This window comes from Phasianus colchicus, chromosome Z, assembly GCF_987193195.1.
Source record: "Phasianus colchicus chromosome Z, bPhaCol1.hap1.1, whole genome shotgun sequence".
Taxonomy (NCBI): domain Eukaryota; kingdom Metazoa; phylum Chordata; class Aves; order Galliformes; family Phasianidae; genus Phasianus; species Phasianus colchicus.
The window spans coordinates 879566-895452 of NC_143476.1; the positions used below are offsets into that span (position 1 = coordinate 879566).

A 15887-nucleotide genomic window follows, 5' to 3' on the forward strand; every position below is an offset into this window, starting at 1 on the left:
CGCTCTCTCTGTAAAGAACTTCCCCCTGACATCCAATCTCAACCTTCCCTCCTTGAGCTTAAAACCATTCCCCTTTGTCCTGTCACTGTCTATCCTTCTAAAAAGTTGATTCCCCTCCTATTTACCATCCCCTTTTAATTACTGAAAGGCTGCAATGAGGTCACCCCGCAGCCTTCTCTTCTCCAGGCTGAACAAGCCCAGCTCCCTCAGCCTGTCCTCATAGGGGAGGTGCTCCAGTCCCCTGATCATCTTTGTGGCTCTCCCCTGGACCCCCTCCAACAGCTCTCTGTCTTTCTTGTACTGGGGGCTCCAGACCTGGACACAGATGGGGCCTCACGAGAGCAGAGTAGAGGGGGACAATCACCTCCCTGTCCCTGCTGGCCACCCCTCTGGAGGCCAAGATACCATTGGCTTTTTGAGCAGCATCCTCTTTTTTTTCTTTTTTTTCCAAAGATAATCTAGATGATACCTTCTAAGTATACATAAAACATCCAACACTAGAATAGGAAACAAAACCAAAAATATCCTAATTGCACTTCTTGTAATAGGTTGGCTGCCGTCGTGGGTTTTTGCAGTGCTGTGAACTGCCAGCTCTGAATCTGTCAGCAGGAGCTGGGAGCCCGTGCAGCACACGTCTCCTCGCTGTGATACTCGTGGTTGCCTTGCAGCACTCCAGCAGCACAGGGATGGCTGTGGAGGTCGGCCTCGCAGAGCCTGGCTGTGCTATTCTTCTTTAGAAGCATTGCTGTGTTGCAGAAGGGAAACAACAATAAAGGGAATAAGTTGCTTCTGCATGCATTAAGATCACTGATCAAACCACATGAGATCCCATTTCAGACATAATGTGCATTGGAGGGCAAAATTAGATTGAGAAGTAAATGGAGCCTAAAATTTCCATAGCTTTATTCGTCAGAAGGCTGTTTCATTGCGTGGCTTAATTCTCCTAGTTCTTTCATTCATTGCATGCAGCACGCTGGCTGGAGTGCATTTTAGAAATAATGGAATGAAAGAAAAACCACGGCTAATTTGGCAGTGTCTGTGAGGTGTGTGAGGGCCGTTCTGACTGAGGGTGGAAGGGGAGTTGGAGTGCAGAGGAATTCACACTGACATTCAGAAGAAGTTGTTGTTGCTGTCGTTTTGGTTTTCTTTTACATTTTCTGAAGTCCTGAACTACGTGGAACTGTTTTTCTTGTAAATGACTCTGCAAAATGAACGATACTTTCAAGAAATGGTATTTCAGAGGCCTCAGACTCTACAGCAGTGGTAAGCCTCTGTATTTTTTTTTTTCCTTTGTGATTTTTTTTTTTTTTTCCTTTTCTCCTGCCGTTTTACATGTCATTTTGACAGGAGGAGGCTAACTGGTCTCTTAGATAAGCAGACACATGGGTTTTTTCTGCCTTCGAATGCAACACTCGATGTCATTCCAAACTAACACAGAAGGCCAGGCAGAGCACTTCTCTACAGCGAATCCCTTTTTGAAGCAGGGAGAACTGCAGGTCTGTATAATTGGCAGCAGTGCTATGGATGGGGGGAAGCATGTTTGTGTGTCTGTCCCACCTACACATTTATGCATGTGCACATGCCTGCGGGTTGCACTTTCCTTGTCAGTTTTCCTTCTGAAGCAGTGAGAGCCACAGAATGAGAAACAAGCCATTGCTTGTCTCACATGGCTTCATTAATTCCTACCTGTTGTTTGCAACAGAAAATGCACAGAGGGAGCTGTGCCTGTCGCAGGTGGCGTTCATGGAAGTGTTTGTCCCCTCTTTGCCACCAATTCTCAGCTCCAGGACTTGTTTCTCTATCTCCATCAGGTCCAGCATTAGATAGGCTGGTACAATGGCCTTTGCTCTGCAGTATGCTGAGGAATTCCTCTGATGAAGGGCCAGCAAATTCTGCCCAGGCACCGGCATCCTCTGGCTGGGCAAGGGCACCAGTGCCCACCAGCAGCCCACCAGGTCCTGCCCTGCCCCTGGTGAGGGTCTGGAGGCCAGGGTGAGCTGCCTCCTATTTCCAAAGCTGTGGATGCATCTCCTCTACACTGGTGGAGAGACTAAGCCCTGGGTTGGTGTACCGTGTGCTTCCTGAGAGCTGAGTGGGAGTTCAGGTGGATGCAGGTGGTGAGGTCTGTGTTCCTTACCCAGAACTGAGAGCACTGCATGGAATGGATTTTCCTGTCCTGCAAAAAGATTTGCTTTTTGTTTTCCCCTGGTCTGTTTCCAAATAAAAAAACCCAAATAAAAACTTTAAGAAAGTTTAATAACTGAAAGTAGTAAGCAAAATGCAAGTAGCCCAGAGCAGTATGCACTCCTTGTTTTGACCTGAACCACTTTTTCTATCTACTCCCAGCCGCTTACATTTTACATAGTGAAGTCACTTCCATCTTGAACATGCCCCATCCCTTCCCTTTCTTCCCTTTCTGTGATGGCAGTGGTCAGGTGCACGTGTTGGCACCCTTAGGCTGCAGATCCTGCTGTGAGGAAGCAAGAAGCTTGTCCACAACCATCGTGCCTGTTTGTTCTGCACTGATCAGAGCATGTTTTCCCCACACATCAAGGTCTGTGACAGAGCAGCAGAGATACCTGCTATGAAAGGTAACTCTGAACTCCAATAGACAGACATCTGTGGCTTCCTTGCAGGTGAGAAATAAAATAAACCCAGAACCCCTGCTTCAGAGCAGTGTGCTTAATTTGATTTTTATGGCTTTGATAGCAGATTACAGTAATGCTATCACAAAGCCTTGCAGTCACTGTGGACAGTGTGATTTCAACACCTCCTCCACTAATCTTTTGCCCACTGCTCCCTTTCCCTGGCTGCTAATTTCACACAGGCACTTAAACATGATGGATAATTGTGTTCTGCTTATCAATGTTTAATTTAAGGGCTGTTCCATCTGACCTGGATGCCCTCTGCAAGAGCTATGCCTCATTATTGATTTCATGGTCACACCTGTGACATTACCTGCTTTGTAGGAAGTAGACTTTGACATTCCTGTGAGGTTTTGGCAGCCAGAGATAATTGTCAGAAGAATAATCGAGTCAGCAAAATCATTACAGGTGATCTGTGTGTTACCACTGTTTTATCTGCCTCTAATTAGGTGCAAGAGTGGTAACTCATAGCAGTAAGCATGCTGCAGTGGTTTTGATGTCTGCAAATAAAGCTCGATGAACACAGGAGGGAAGTTATTCATTAACAGCTGTGTTCCAGCTTGCCCAGGTCTTGTGCCGGGGGCCATATCCTTTCCTGGAGTAACCAGGAATCTGGATAATCCAGACCGTGGGCACTGCTGGGGTGCAAAATCTGAAGTACATTTAGGATGGGGCAAAGGATGGTGCAGGCTCTTGGTATTTCTGGATGGAGCAGGCCTGCTCTGCATTCAGCATGGTGGAGGCGACCGCAAGGCAGAGGATGGGGACATGGGATGGGGAGGAAGGTCCAAGGCTGCTGCTCCAGCTTTAGTCTCCTCCAGACTTTGGAAGTCAGCTGTGTAAGTGACAGGTACACCAAGTCCTTAATAATCACTGAGGACAGCTGGGTTTTATAATTTCATTGCACCTGTGGGAAAAGACAAGAGTGGATTAATTCCTTCCTCCTTTCTTATGGCTGTCAGCAGGCTGGGAGATGGTAACAGCAGAGGGGCAGTACGCTGTATGCAATCATGCTGGATTCTTTTTTCATGAGGATCTCATCTCCAGTTGAGGTGCTGCTCTGCTCCTGATGCCACTATTGCCAGTGTGACATGCATCCCAGCGGGTTGGGGCCAGCGGTCCTTAAGGTCTGTTCCAACAGAAACACTTCTGGTTCTCTGAGTCTCTTGAGATCTTCTTCCTGCTGACAGGGTTGAGAGGTCAGTCAAAATGTTTTCCTTACAGTAATGACTGGAACAACAAAGGTGGTAGTATCAAAATCTGCAGTTGCCAAAGAAAGAAGTTGTCGTATGAAGATCTCTTGTGGGAATGAGATTTCCCAGAGAAAAGTCAGTTTTGGTAATGAGTTGGGTTTCTGTGCTCCCTGCTCTGTGTCCTACCTGCCTGGGACCCTCCCTGCTTCTGGATTCCATGGAAAAGCAGCACCGTGCTGGGCAGGATGTGAGCTGTGCACTGCCTCAGGTGCCCATTTCAGAGACCTTCCTGGGTGAGCAGGTCTGTGGCACAAGCAAGCGTGTGTGAGGGATTCACCAAAATGGGAAAGCTGGTTTTTACTGTACAGGTTATCTATTCTCTGCTCGAACCTGTATCTGGAGAACTAGGACCACACCGTGAACCCAGTGCACTGCCCTGTCTTTGTGTTCTTAAGCTGATGGCAACCTCGGTCTGCTGGAAACATGAGAAAGTGGCTGGGAGATGACACATGGACAATTCGTGGGTCTTCTCGGGGAGAACCATTACAAGTCCTCTATTGCAGAGAGTCTGTTCTATTGCATTGGCAAAAGGGCTCCTGAGCTAACCCCCAACACCTGAACCCTCTGCATTTTCTAATGTGTCCTTTGCAGTAATTAATTACCTCTCCAGTGCATTCATTTCTTTCATACTGTTACTGGCAATCAGTTAGATAAAGGGGAAAAAAAAACAACAAAACATGTTGGTGCCCTGTGGTATTGAAAGTGAAGGGTTTTCACACTGTCAGGGTAATGAATTCTGCAAGGGTTTGAAGTACCTGAGCTTGGGGAAGTCCTCGTGTCATGTGTCTAGGAGTGACAACCCCCAGTGGTTAATTACTGCCATGGATGAGACTTGAGCTGATAGCAAAATGAGATAATTTCATTAGTAGTTAAGTGTGAAGTTAATTGGACTCACATTTACACACAGCAGTGTACAAAGACACAGTTGGAAATGCTCTTCACCTCTTTTCTTTAACAGAAGGTAAGTAAAATGAAGAATGTTTCTGAACCCTTCCCTCGTTCTTCCTCCCACTGTGGTTTGGGGATGGGGGAGGCAGTTTCTGCTGCTTGCTGCCAGGCCGTTATCTTGTGCAGGGGTGCAGACCTGCCCATGTCCGAGTGCTGCTGGCCATGCCTGCTTGGGGAAGGTGCTGCTGACCTTTCCCGCTGCTGGTTGCAAAATAATTTCTTTTATGGAAGAAAATTACTTATTTGCACTTTTTTTTCTGGGAAATGATAATTTGCTCTCAGTGCCAGCACGCTGTCAGCTCGCGGTGAATGGAAGGACGGGCATTCATTGCGTATCTGCTGAGTGCAGGGCCAAGCACTCTGACACACATCTGCAGCCCCTGGTCCCACTGCGCCAGTTGATATTGTTGTTATTTAGCATCATTATATTTTACTTTCTGGAGGAATGTAGAATGAATTCCAGCAGGAATAAGCCTCAAAATGATGTGCAGCGTTTCATCCCTGTAGCAAGCTCAAGATGGACACGTTTACTGACTGGATTAGACCAGCGTGCTCCTTGTTGCAAGATACTTTGTTGGGAAACGTCTTCTAAATGTCACATTACTTGGCGTGCTGCAGCACTTTAATCCATCAGACTTTGTGACAGCCTGCTATAAGGAAGTGGTGAATTTTTGCCAGGATCACCTCCAGACGTGGTCCTCTTCTAGCCTGCATCTTTGCATTTTCAGAGAGTGGTTCTTTGTATGGTACTGTTCTCTGACAAGGGCTGTGGAGTGCAGATAATCCTGTATTCATGCTTTTCTGTTCAAACATTACTTCTGGGTTCACTACTGATTTTATCCTATGCCAATTAACATTCTTTGAACTGGTCCCTGGTTTAACTGCAGTTCTGGTGGGTGATGACACTTTGCTGTCTGGTTTGTGGAAACAGGATACTGTAGGAAAGTGGTGTGCTGTTTGACACCAGTGCCATCCACACTCACGTGAAAGCATCCCATCCTCTCAGTTGTGTCCTCCCGTCAACTTCCAGAATATGTTAACTCAGGATGAAGGTTCAGAGCCTTTCCAAACCTTGTTTTGCACATCACCTGTGGTGCCCAGAGTGCTGCTAAAAGTGAAGGTGTAGTGCTTCCCTTGCCTTGCCTTGCCCTAAGTGCCTGAGACAAAGGCAAAAATCATACGTGGATGAGTAAGAGCTTGCTTGGGACCTGGGAATCATGGAGTCACAGAATTATAGAATGGCTTGGGTTGGAAGGGACCTTAAAGAACATGGAGTTCCAACCCCCATACTGTGGGTTGAGTTGTCACCTACTCAAACAGCATGGTTAAATTAAAGGTCTGGGTGGGCGAATGAATCCCAGGGCATATGATGGGTTGGAGTCCACGTTGCAGATAGACTTCAGGGCACTCCCCAGTAGCATGAAGGAACCCAGTGAGGAGGTGCACCCCAAAGTGCTCTGAATATTCATCCTCAGAGATAATGCGGATGGAGTAATTTCATGGCCTTCAGGACTCTCACCCTTGCTGAGAGGATCAGAAGCAGTTAGTTATCTGCAGAATGTAGCCAAGTGTTTGTCAGCTAATCAGTGACCTGGTTAAGGCCAAGCACATTATGCTGCTCTTTCCCTTCAGTCTCACTTTCTATTTGATGAAAAAAAAAAAAAAAAAGCTGGTGGTGTCTGCAGCCAGCAGTGTAGCAGTGGTTGCTGGTGGGTCTTGAAGGTCTCCAGAAAAGGAGACTCCACAACCTCTATGGGCAGCCTGTGAAACTGAAGCAAGCTGCGGCCTGAATGATCTCCTCCATGCTTTAGGCTCAGTAGCATCCAGGTGACATTTGAGCCAGGGGACAGGGGACAAACCCCTGCTGCAGGTGGCACACAGAACAGGGTCCCTTTTTCCTCCCCTGCCTGGAGATGATCTGCACTGTGGGAGATGCTGTCTTGGCAGGGTGCGGCCATTGCTTCCTCCATGCCTTTGGTGAAATATCCACAGCCGTGGGCCCAAGGGCTGTGTGCAGCTTTGCCTGGAGCTGGCTTAGAAGCGAGGGCACTCAGCAGTCTGGATGAGTGATGGTATGGTGAGACAGGGGGCGGCCCACAGCCTGCTTTCTGCAGTGTAGTTTGTGTGGGAGACCTGTGCAGACCCTAATGAAAGGAGGTTTCCCTAGCGAGGAGTGCTGCATCAGGCTGTGAACGTCACTGCCCTTTTGCTGGAACAACAGCTGCGTTTTGGAAATTACTTCATGTCTCAATGTGTGTGTGTGTGTTTGTGTTTCCCTAAGTGACTTTAACGGAAGATGGAAATAATGCCCTTATCACGTTTAGATCTCTGCAATCCATCAGCTCATACAGTGTAATTTTCTGGAGAGTTTCCTGGGGAAGTGCTGTTAGAATCAGCATGATTTTACAAACTTCGACTTTACAAAGCTGAACTTTGGAGAAACTTGGGAATAAAAAGGAGAGCAGCTGGAGTTCAAAACAGGGCTGCTTCTCCTTGCAGGGATCTGCTCTTCCCCTTTCAAGCCCTTGCTCTGCCACAGCATGATGGCAGCTGATAGAGTAAGCAGAACTGTTTCTCCTCTCTCCTACCAGCTCCTTGCTGAGAGTTGCGGAGCTGTTGTGACAGACAGGTGGCTGTCTTTGCAGGAAGGCGTAGAAGCACGTCTGCCAGCAGTGATGCTCACGTGGTGATTTGTTGGTTTGATTCCTCAGGTCGAGAGCTGGCAAGCACAACCCTCCCAGGATACCCTCCGCACGTCCCCCCTGCTGGACAGGGCAGCTATTCTGCCCCTGCGCTGACAGGAATGGTGCCTGGTGAGTCTGCAAAATGAAGGGGGGGTGGAAAGGCGGCACTGCAGGGGACAGCGTGGCGTCGGTGGGAGCTGAGAGCTCAGGTTCCCGGTCTGGCAGAGCTTGGCTTGTGTGTGTGTCACATAGTCAGTGCAGTGCTCACTTGGTACTGGCTGAGCATGTGCACGCAGGTCTGTGCAGCATGGTGACATTGGGGTGCTGGCAGCAAGCAGCCGGTGAATGCCTGGTGCTAGGGAGTCTGCATGGGCTTGTCTGAGCACAGGGGGCCCAGTGCTGCTGGAAATCAGTGTCCTCCTTTCAGCCTGAAGGAAACAACAGGATTTATCCCCAGACTCTGCTGTCTTTGATCTGAGCATGACAGACATTGCTGTCTACAAGAGAAAGAAGTATTCCAAGCCCTGAACTTACACGTTAAAATTCATGAATCTGGGCTCTAATCATAGAATGGCCTGGGTTGCAAAGGAGCACAGTGCTCATCCAGTCCCAACCCTCTGCTATGTGCAGGGTCACCAACCAGCAGCCCAGGCTGCCCAGAGCCACATCCAGCCTGGCCTTGGATGCCTGCAGGGATGGGGCATCCACAGCCTCCTTGGGCAACCTGTTCCAGTGCCTCACCACCCTCTGGCTGAAAAACTTCCTCCTCATATCCAACCTAAACCTCCCCTGTCTCAGTATCACATGGTTTGAAAATGAATGGTTACTCGGAGATTCTCCTTCTTTCCCCTGCCTGTTGCTTTCCAAGCCTTTAAGGTCCTCTGAGATAGTCACTTTGGAGTCAGCAAGGTCAGACAGTTATTGAAGAAAACCTCCCAAAGTGGAATTTCATATGCAGTCACATGGCTCCAGGAGGTGGTGATTTGAAAACAACACTCTCAGAAAGCAAGCGGTAGTCAATGACAGTTATTTATTGTCCTGGCTATTTTGGGATTAGTATTTTTTGTCCCAAACTGATTATAATCTGTAAAATGTGTTCATTGAGATCACTGAGAAATTAAGAAAAAGAAACAGCCATTTTACTTGTGCTGGTTATGGAAGCTAGATCAGAGGCTAAGTTGAAATAATTTTTACCCATCAAATATAATTTTTGGGTAGTTCTTCATCTCTTGTAAAGGTAAGATGTGAAGATCCGAATGCAGATCTGAAAGGTTTGACTCCTTGCTGCATGCTATTTCTCAAGGACACACAGAGTTACTGGTAAGCTTTTCCATCCTCATTGAGGCTGCTCTTACGTCAGAGGCATTGCCAGCTGCTTAGATCAGCTGAAGGTCTGCACTTCCATTAACTTTTTAACATGACTGTTACACTTTGAGCATTTGGAACACCAGGATGAGTGAATCAGACGTGTGTCAGGCAGGCCACAGGAGATGTATGGGCAAATGAGGGTGCTGTGAATGAACCTGCTGTTACATACACAGCTTAGAGATGTAGCACAGTGAGTGGGAAGCAGGGGCCAGCAATGTCAGGTGTCCCATCCTGCCAGTCCCCTCAGCTCTTGCCTGGGCTCTCCTGTGCTGGCTCTTCACCAGAGCCCTGAGCCCCTGCTTTTCTTGAGGCCACTGAGGGTAAACCTGGGGACAAGGAAGGCGTGCAGGAGATTGCCCTTATCTGGCATCTGCAGAGTCAACTTACCCGTGGGAAGCTCCAGGCAGCTTGTGTGCACCTGAAGGCGGTGATTTGGAGGCTTTTAGAAACCCTGTGGGAATCTGTTGCCTACTTCTGGTCCTCCTTATACCCAATATGCAGCTCTGAGTCTCTGTCACCTCCCAGCGGCTTTACTCTTCCTTTTCTTTTTGGTGGATGCTGGGGAATGGACGTGTCCATGGCTGCCAGATATCTGGGCACACCTGCTGGAGCAGGACACAGAACTGAGAGTGATGGTCATGGCAGAGCTCAGCACAAGGAAATCCAGAGGGGGTTCGGTGATGTACAGTCATCTGAGCCAGTTTTCCTGGGTAATAGATTTTATTTTTAACTACACATAGGCCTCTGTGACCCGTTACATTGAATAACTGCACGGTTCCTCTCACTGGTTCCTTTAATAACAACCTTCTGCTCCAGCTAGTGTGAAGGTCAGCTGCAATTTCTTCAGGTTTGCTTTCTCATTTAAGTGAGAATTTGCTAACTAGCATCCCAAACGTCTTCCCAATTCTTCTTTGCCTCCTGTCATTTGCAGGGCCAGTCTCAGAGCCTGGCTGGGGAGAGCATGGCAGGCTGAGGGCTGACCCAAAGGCAGCTGTCAGATCAGGGCTGGGGCCACAGAACATCTGTGGTTGTTCTGAAACAGACCATGCCTGTGTGCACCCGTTTTACCTTTTCACAGGGATTCACTTTGTGACCTGCTGCTTCCTTGTCATAGTCTTCAGAGCACCTGCTAGAAATATGCTTCCCCGATCAGCTTTTTAATTGTAAGCCACGACTTTCTGCTCATAATTTGTGAGAGCCAAGTAGTGAGAGGTGTGGGAGCAGCAGATCCGCGGTGAGATGTGAAGGGTTCTGTTCTGCCTCCTGCAGACGTTGCTTGTGCTGCAGCGAGTTCACTGGTTCCTCACTGCACTGCTGGTGACTTGCCTCGTGTCTGCGGTGTCCGTCTCACACGGCGTGTGTGAAATGTGAGGGAAATGTCTGAGCCCCTTGGTGTTTTCACACCAAGCACGCATGGATTCAGCTCCTTGTGCTCTTCTTACTGTTCTTCCCGTGTCCTTGCTCTCCACCTGAACAAGAAAGGCTCCCCACCGTCAGCCTGTCCTGACTCTCCATCAGCAGGAGCATCTCCCCTCTTCACCTGCTGCATGGCCGCCCCAGGCCCTGTTGCATGCTATGGCGTGGAGCTGCTGGTGGACAGCTAGATGGGAAGACAACTGGTGGGATGCTTGAGCTTGGAGAGCAGTGGTTGGTGCCAGGCTCTGCCTGCATGCTGGATACAAGCACAGCACTGTGACATGCATCCAGGGATCCATCCTCTGTAATACCTTTATCCATTCACAGGGGGCACAAGGGAAGGCAGTACATGTTGATTGAAACAGACAAAGATAGGATACATGGGAAGGCTTCAAACTTCCACTCATCTGGAGGTCTTCAGATGCCTGGAGAAGCTGACCTGTCTCTGTCTTTGTGGGTTTTCCAGCCCTGAGCACCCTGATCTGGCTCTCTGCTCACCGTGTTGTGTGCAGGGCCAGGAGACCTGCTGCAGTTTTGCAGTTTTGATTACCCCATCATTATGTGACGGTGTGTTTTGGTCACAGCTCTGCTGAAAACACACCACAGAATCGTTGAGCTTCTTTCTGGCATAATGTACCAGGAGGTGGCTGTCTGAGAACCAGTGGTGCCAGCAGTCCTCACAGATACACAGGAGTGAGAGCTCTGCTCCGGATCAGAGCTGCTGTTAAACAACAGAGGTGTGGATCACCTTCAGGATCTCGATGGAGCCTTCTGGCAGCTGCCTTGTCACAGGGACAGAGACTGATGGCTCCATGAGGACCTGCAGAAATAGCCCTCCACCCTTCTCCCACCCTTGACTCTTGTGCCCTCCTGCAGCACCCCGGGGTGCAGCTTCTGGACCCACTCGGACCTCCTGTCTGCCTGCACCCTGTGCCTGGCTGCTCTGTGCTCAGCAGCTCAAGCTTGCCCATGTTAAAAGCTCTTCTGGCCCTGGTTTCAGAGGTGCTCAGATAACAGCCCCGTTACCCTCTGTGTCTTCTCCACTCTTTCCTCTCTCCTTGTCTTTGGGAGGAGCCCTCTCTCGTGCCCTGCCTTCCCCAGGGCTGTCATTCACACCGTCCTCCAGGGGCCTGGAGCACGGGCTGACAGGAAAGGGTACAGCATCCAGAATAGCGATGCTGAAAATACAGTCATTAATGGGACTCCTGAAACCCAGATGTCCTTTCTGAGCACCGGTAATTTGTTTTTAATGAAAAACCATGCAGTGACCCTGAACAAATGAATTTCCTTTATATGAAGTCCATGTGCAATTACCCAACTAAAGGGACCTGAAAACACTGACATTCAAAACTGGTCTTTGAAAAGTATAAAAATAGCAATAGTGCCACTTACAATTTTTCATTAAAAAAAAAAAAAAGAGGCTCATCCTGATGAGCAAAGCAGAAATGATGTTGGGAGGAAAAAAAACAACACATGGTTTTTAGAAGAATTTTTCCTTGCAATTAGTGGGTATTGATGCAGACAGGCCAGATTGTGTATCTTTTCTCTGCTTGGTCTATTTCTCCCATCCAGTCTTGGGTGGGAAAACACCCTCTGTCAACCTGCTTGGTATACAGTGATCTTTTACAAGGAACAGGAACACAAGTGCTGTGTTGAGGCTGGGATCAAAAGGCAGGAATGAGTGAGCAGCTTCTGCACTGAGCCTTCAGGGATAGGCTTTCCTACAGGCTGAAACCTTTTGGTCATTGCTATCATTGTATATCTGTGTTATTTGTCCCGACCCTGCCCATGCCAAACTCTCGTGATGGTGTGAAGCAGTAAATGTGACAGGAAGGGAGCTGGGAGGTAACACACTGACAAACAGACTCTGACAAAGAAGTCACTGTGTGTGGTTTGGTAGAGGCCATCAGTGTCAGAGCCGGAGCAGTGTCCCGATGGACAGCACGAGGCTGAACTGGCTGCTTACCAGAACAGTGGAGTTCCCGCCACCTTTAAAACAGAAAGGAAAATCAAGCTGTTTCTTTACTGAAAAGATCTCCCAAGAAAACAAGGAATTAACCTTGGCATTCCTCTGGTGGGGTGGAAAGCGGCAAGCTATCTCCTTAGAGCTTGGTGATGATTTCTGAATCTGTTTGCCATCTGCTTCGCTTGCTTCATACACTGAGATCTCAACAAGGATTTTTGTCCCTGTTCCGATTACGATCACTGACTCTGTGCCAGCATCCTGGCTTTGCACAGCTCTGGTGTAGGCTGGATCACACTGTGCTTATTTCCATCATCCCCCTATGCCCTGCTGTGCCCTCTGTGGCACTCATCTGGTTGGGGCTCCTGGGGTCAGGGTGCTCAGCGATGCTCCGGTGTTGCCCTGGTGGACTTCAGGAAAATGTGTGCATTATGAGATGCTCATTCTGTATACTCATCTGAGGGGACTGCTCTCAAGGCAGAAAGCCTGACCAGGGAAAGGAGGTGCCATGGAAAATCATGGCAGTGCTCTTGTAGGAAGGTGGAAGGTGTGATGCTGGGGCAAGTGCTTGATGTAGCAACCTTGTAGGCAATCCAAAGCTGCCAGCTGGGGAGTCACACCGCTGCTAAGAAATAGGAAGTACTGATGTTTGGGATGTTGGAGGATGTCTTTTCTACGTAAGCGAGCTTACTGCCTTCTCCCAGGTTTAGGTCTGCTTCACACAGATCTCTTCCCACTGTTCTGTGTATCAGAGAACGAATTCTACGTAAGTTTCATCACATATGATGAAGCAAGTGATGCAGCATCACAGAGATCTCAGTGCAGAAACAGACTGAAAATCAATTGACAAATGATTAGTACATATTTATTATTATTAATAACAAAGTAGTTATGAAACTGATACATGCTTATCTACTGCTCACATACATTTTAAGTAAGGGGCTGCCAGGACCAGAGGAGTGTAGAGGAACGTTCTGTTATTCATCTTTCAGATGTGCATCTTCTGCACTTGGACAGAGCATACATAAAATTTTATTTCCCTCAACTGATGTAGAAACTGTGCTGAGAAGGACGAGAAGGTGAAGGGTTAAGAAGGAAAAGCCAACAGCCTCTGGATCTTCTGTTCCCAAACAGGTTTCCTTCCTACAGCCCAGATCCTGAGCAAGGCCCACGAGCCTCCAGGCTTTCAGGGCACTGCTGATAACAGCAGCTGGGGATGCCGTCCCAGGTATCTGCACGGCGAATCCAGCTCATCTGCTTCCCTTCGCTCCGGCTGTAATTCCTGCCTCCTCCCTTTGAAGTGAAACAGTATGCATAACTAAACATAAGTAAGCAAAGCAAAGTGTGTATAAACAAAAGGTTCCGTATTTAGGAGTGAGGAGGAGGAGAAAAAAAAAAAAAAACATATTGTATTGCTCCACTCTTTGGAAATTTCTATGAATTTGTAATAACAAAATTACCATAATTTGCTCGTTAACGCCGCTAGATCAGTCAAGCATTGTTCCAAACAACGCAGAGGCTGCTTCTGGCTCCGGGTCTGCCAGCGAGCTAAGCACGGTGAAAATTAGCATGCAAATAGCTCTAATTCGGCGGCGAGCTGTCAGACCCGCGTTCGGTGCCTCGTTCCGTCTGAAATCCCTGACAGCAGCGGCTCAGACAGACCCACCCCCCGACTCCCCCCCACCTCAGGAAGACCCAACACGGAGCACCGAGGGGCTCCTCTGAGTGACAGCCCAGCCGGCTCCGCTCTGCCGGCCGCGGGGCTGCGGGCGCTCCGTGCCCCATCCGTACCGCGCCTGGGGCCGGCCGGAGGAAGGGGCGAAAGGGCTCCAGCTCCAGGGCTTCGAGCAGGAGGAGGAGTGCCCGAGTCGGCGGTCAGCGCCCGTGCTGCGCCCAGGGCGAGGGAAAGGCGTTTTCATGCCCGCGGGCGAGGATGGCTGTGCTTCCAGCCCCGAGAGCCGCTGTGGTGCTGCACGAGGAGCTCCGGCTGCCCGGGATAAGCCTTGCAGTAAAGCTGCAGCTTTTATCTCTTGCCTCAGAGCAGCTGAGCTCACGCACCCGCAAGGAGATGCTGCCAGCAGCCTAAAAATAGAGGCTGCTTTCTGATGGTGTTTCATTCAGTGCTGCGGGTTTGACTCTCTGCCCATCTTCTGGGAGCGGTGCTGGCCTTGGAAGCAATGACAGCTGTTTGTTTTTAATGTCATTAGGAGTTTTCCTCTCTTGTTTCCTATCCTACACTTGAGTTCCCCGGAGCACTGTGAGCACAATGAACTGAGCCTCTGTCCCAGCACTTGCAACAGGAGGTGGCTGTGGACGGAAAGTTTGCCTGTTGACCACGAGTTCCATGAGCGCTGCAGGAGATAGCATCAGTGCAGGGCTGAGCAGCAGAGCTTGCCTTTACACGGTGTCGGCTCATTCCCATTGAGACTGCACAGCAGGATGCCAGCGGGAGCCACCGATCTGTGGGGCTGCGAGTTGGGCTTCCTGTGCTGTTCTCCTCCAGGCCCCTCCTGTTGGCTTTTTTTTTTGTGTGTGTGCCAGTGCTGATTATCTGTTGATGGAAACAAAACGCAAAGTAACTGCATGTAATTAGGAGGCCATGAGGCTTCGGAGTTTGGAAAGCTGTGTTTTGGATTAGCAAAGCAAGGCACTGAAAATCCAGGGAGGGTTCTTTTGTCCCGAGTGCAGTCATTGCTTCCTAGGCGTGCAGGAAGGGCTGCCAGCTGAGTACACACTGCGTGTGCTTACAGAGCTGAGCTCTGCTTGTGATGGAGTTCCTCAAACCTGAGCATCAGAGAGTACGGAAAACACTGTGTCATTTCTGAGCCTTCACCTTTTTGAGGTAATAAATACACTGCAGTTACAAACAGCAAATTGTCTGCTCCACAAACAGTAGGGAGTGTCCGCCAAACTGTGCTGGGAGTGATAGGAGCAATAACATGGGTGGTGATAGTGGAGGAGCAGACCAAGTCAGTAGTATCAAACAGGAGGTTTTCTGACACGGTATGGTTGAGTGTGAGAGAGTGCTCAGATCTCAGAAGGAAGCAGAGGAGAAAACATTTAATGGCCCACTGCACCCACGAGCAGAAGGAGCATGGCTGCTGCATACCTGCACCATGCTGGCTGCACTCTGCCATGCACCAAGTCAGCTGTGTGCTGCTGAAAGCAGCAATCAAGCAGCACCATGCAGGGAGCAAGAGTCTAAACTCTGGTCACATCCAAGCTCTGCAATTGGTCTGTGCTCTGCAGAATGCAGTTTCTTTTCAGCTTGGAGTGTCAGACCCTGTCTAGCATGTCCACAGACTGCTCTTAGCAGCCCATGGAGGTGGTGTGCTTTGCATGCATCTTCCCAAGCCCAGGTTTCTGTTTATGCTAAAACACCTGACTGGGGCTGACTTGTGAGCTCAGACACTCATGCAGCTTCACAGTCTTATTAAACACTTGCCAGGTCAGTCTGCAATTAATGGAATGTTTCCTGTTTCCAGTCTGTCTGTGTTGTCAATGGAATGCAAGTGGAGGCTGGAGACAAGGGTCTGTCCCTGAGCCCCCAGCTTTCTTCTATTTGCAGCTGCAGGAGTCTGCAAATAGTCACAACTCTTCTGCAGAATGT

The 15887-nt window shown here is 49.1% G+C and overlaps 1 protein-coding gene across 3 annotated transcripts in view; it reads left to right on the forward strand.

Annotated features, from left to right (window-relative positions):
- Positions 1–15887, forward strand: part of PAX5 (paired box 5) — a 111509-nt gene that overhangs the window by 75273 nt on the left and 20349 nt on the right. For all 3 annotated transcript variants that reach the window (XM_031609545.2, XM_031609546.2, XM_090132189.1), the window contains exon 8: positions 7558–7659. In XM_031609545.2, the coding sequence (XP_031465405.1) occupies positions 7558–7659 (102 nt within the window). The remainder of the gene's footprint in view (positions 1–7557; positions 7660–15887) is intronic.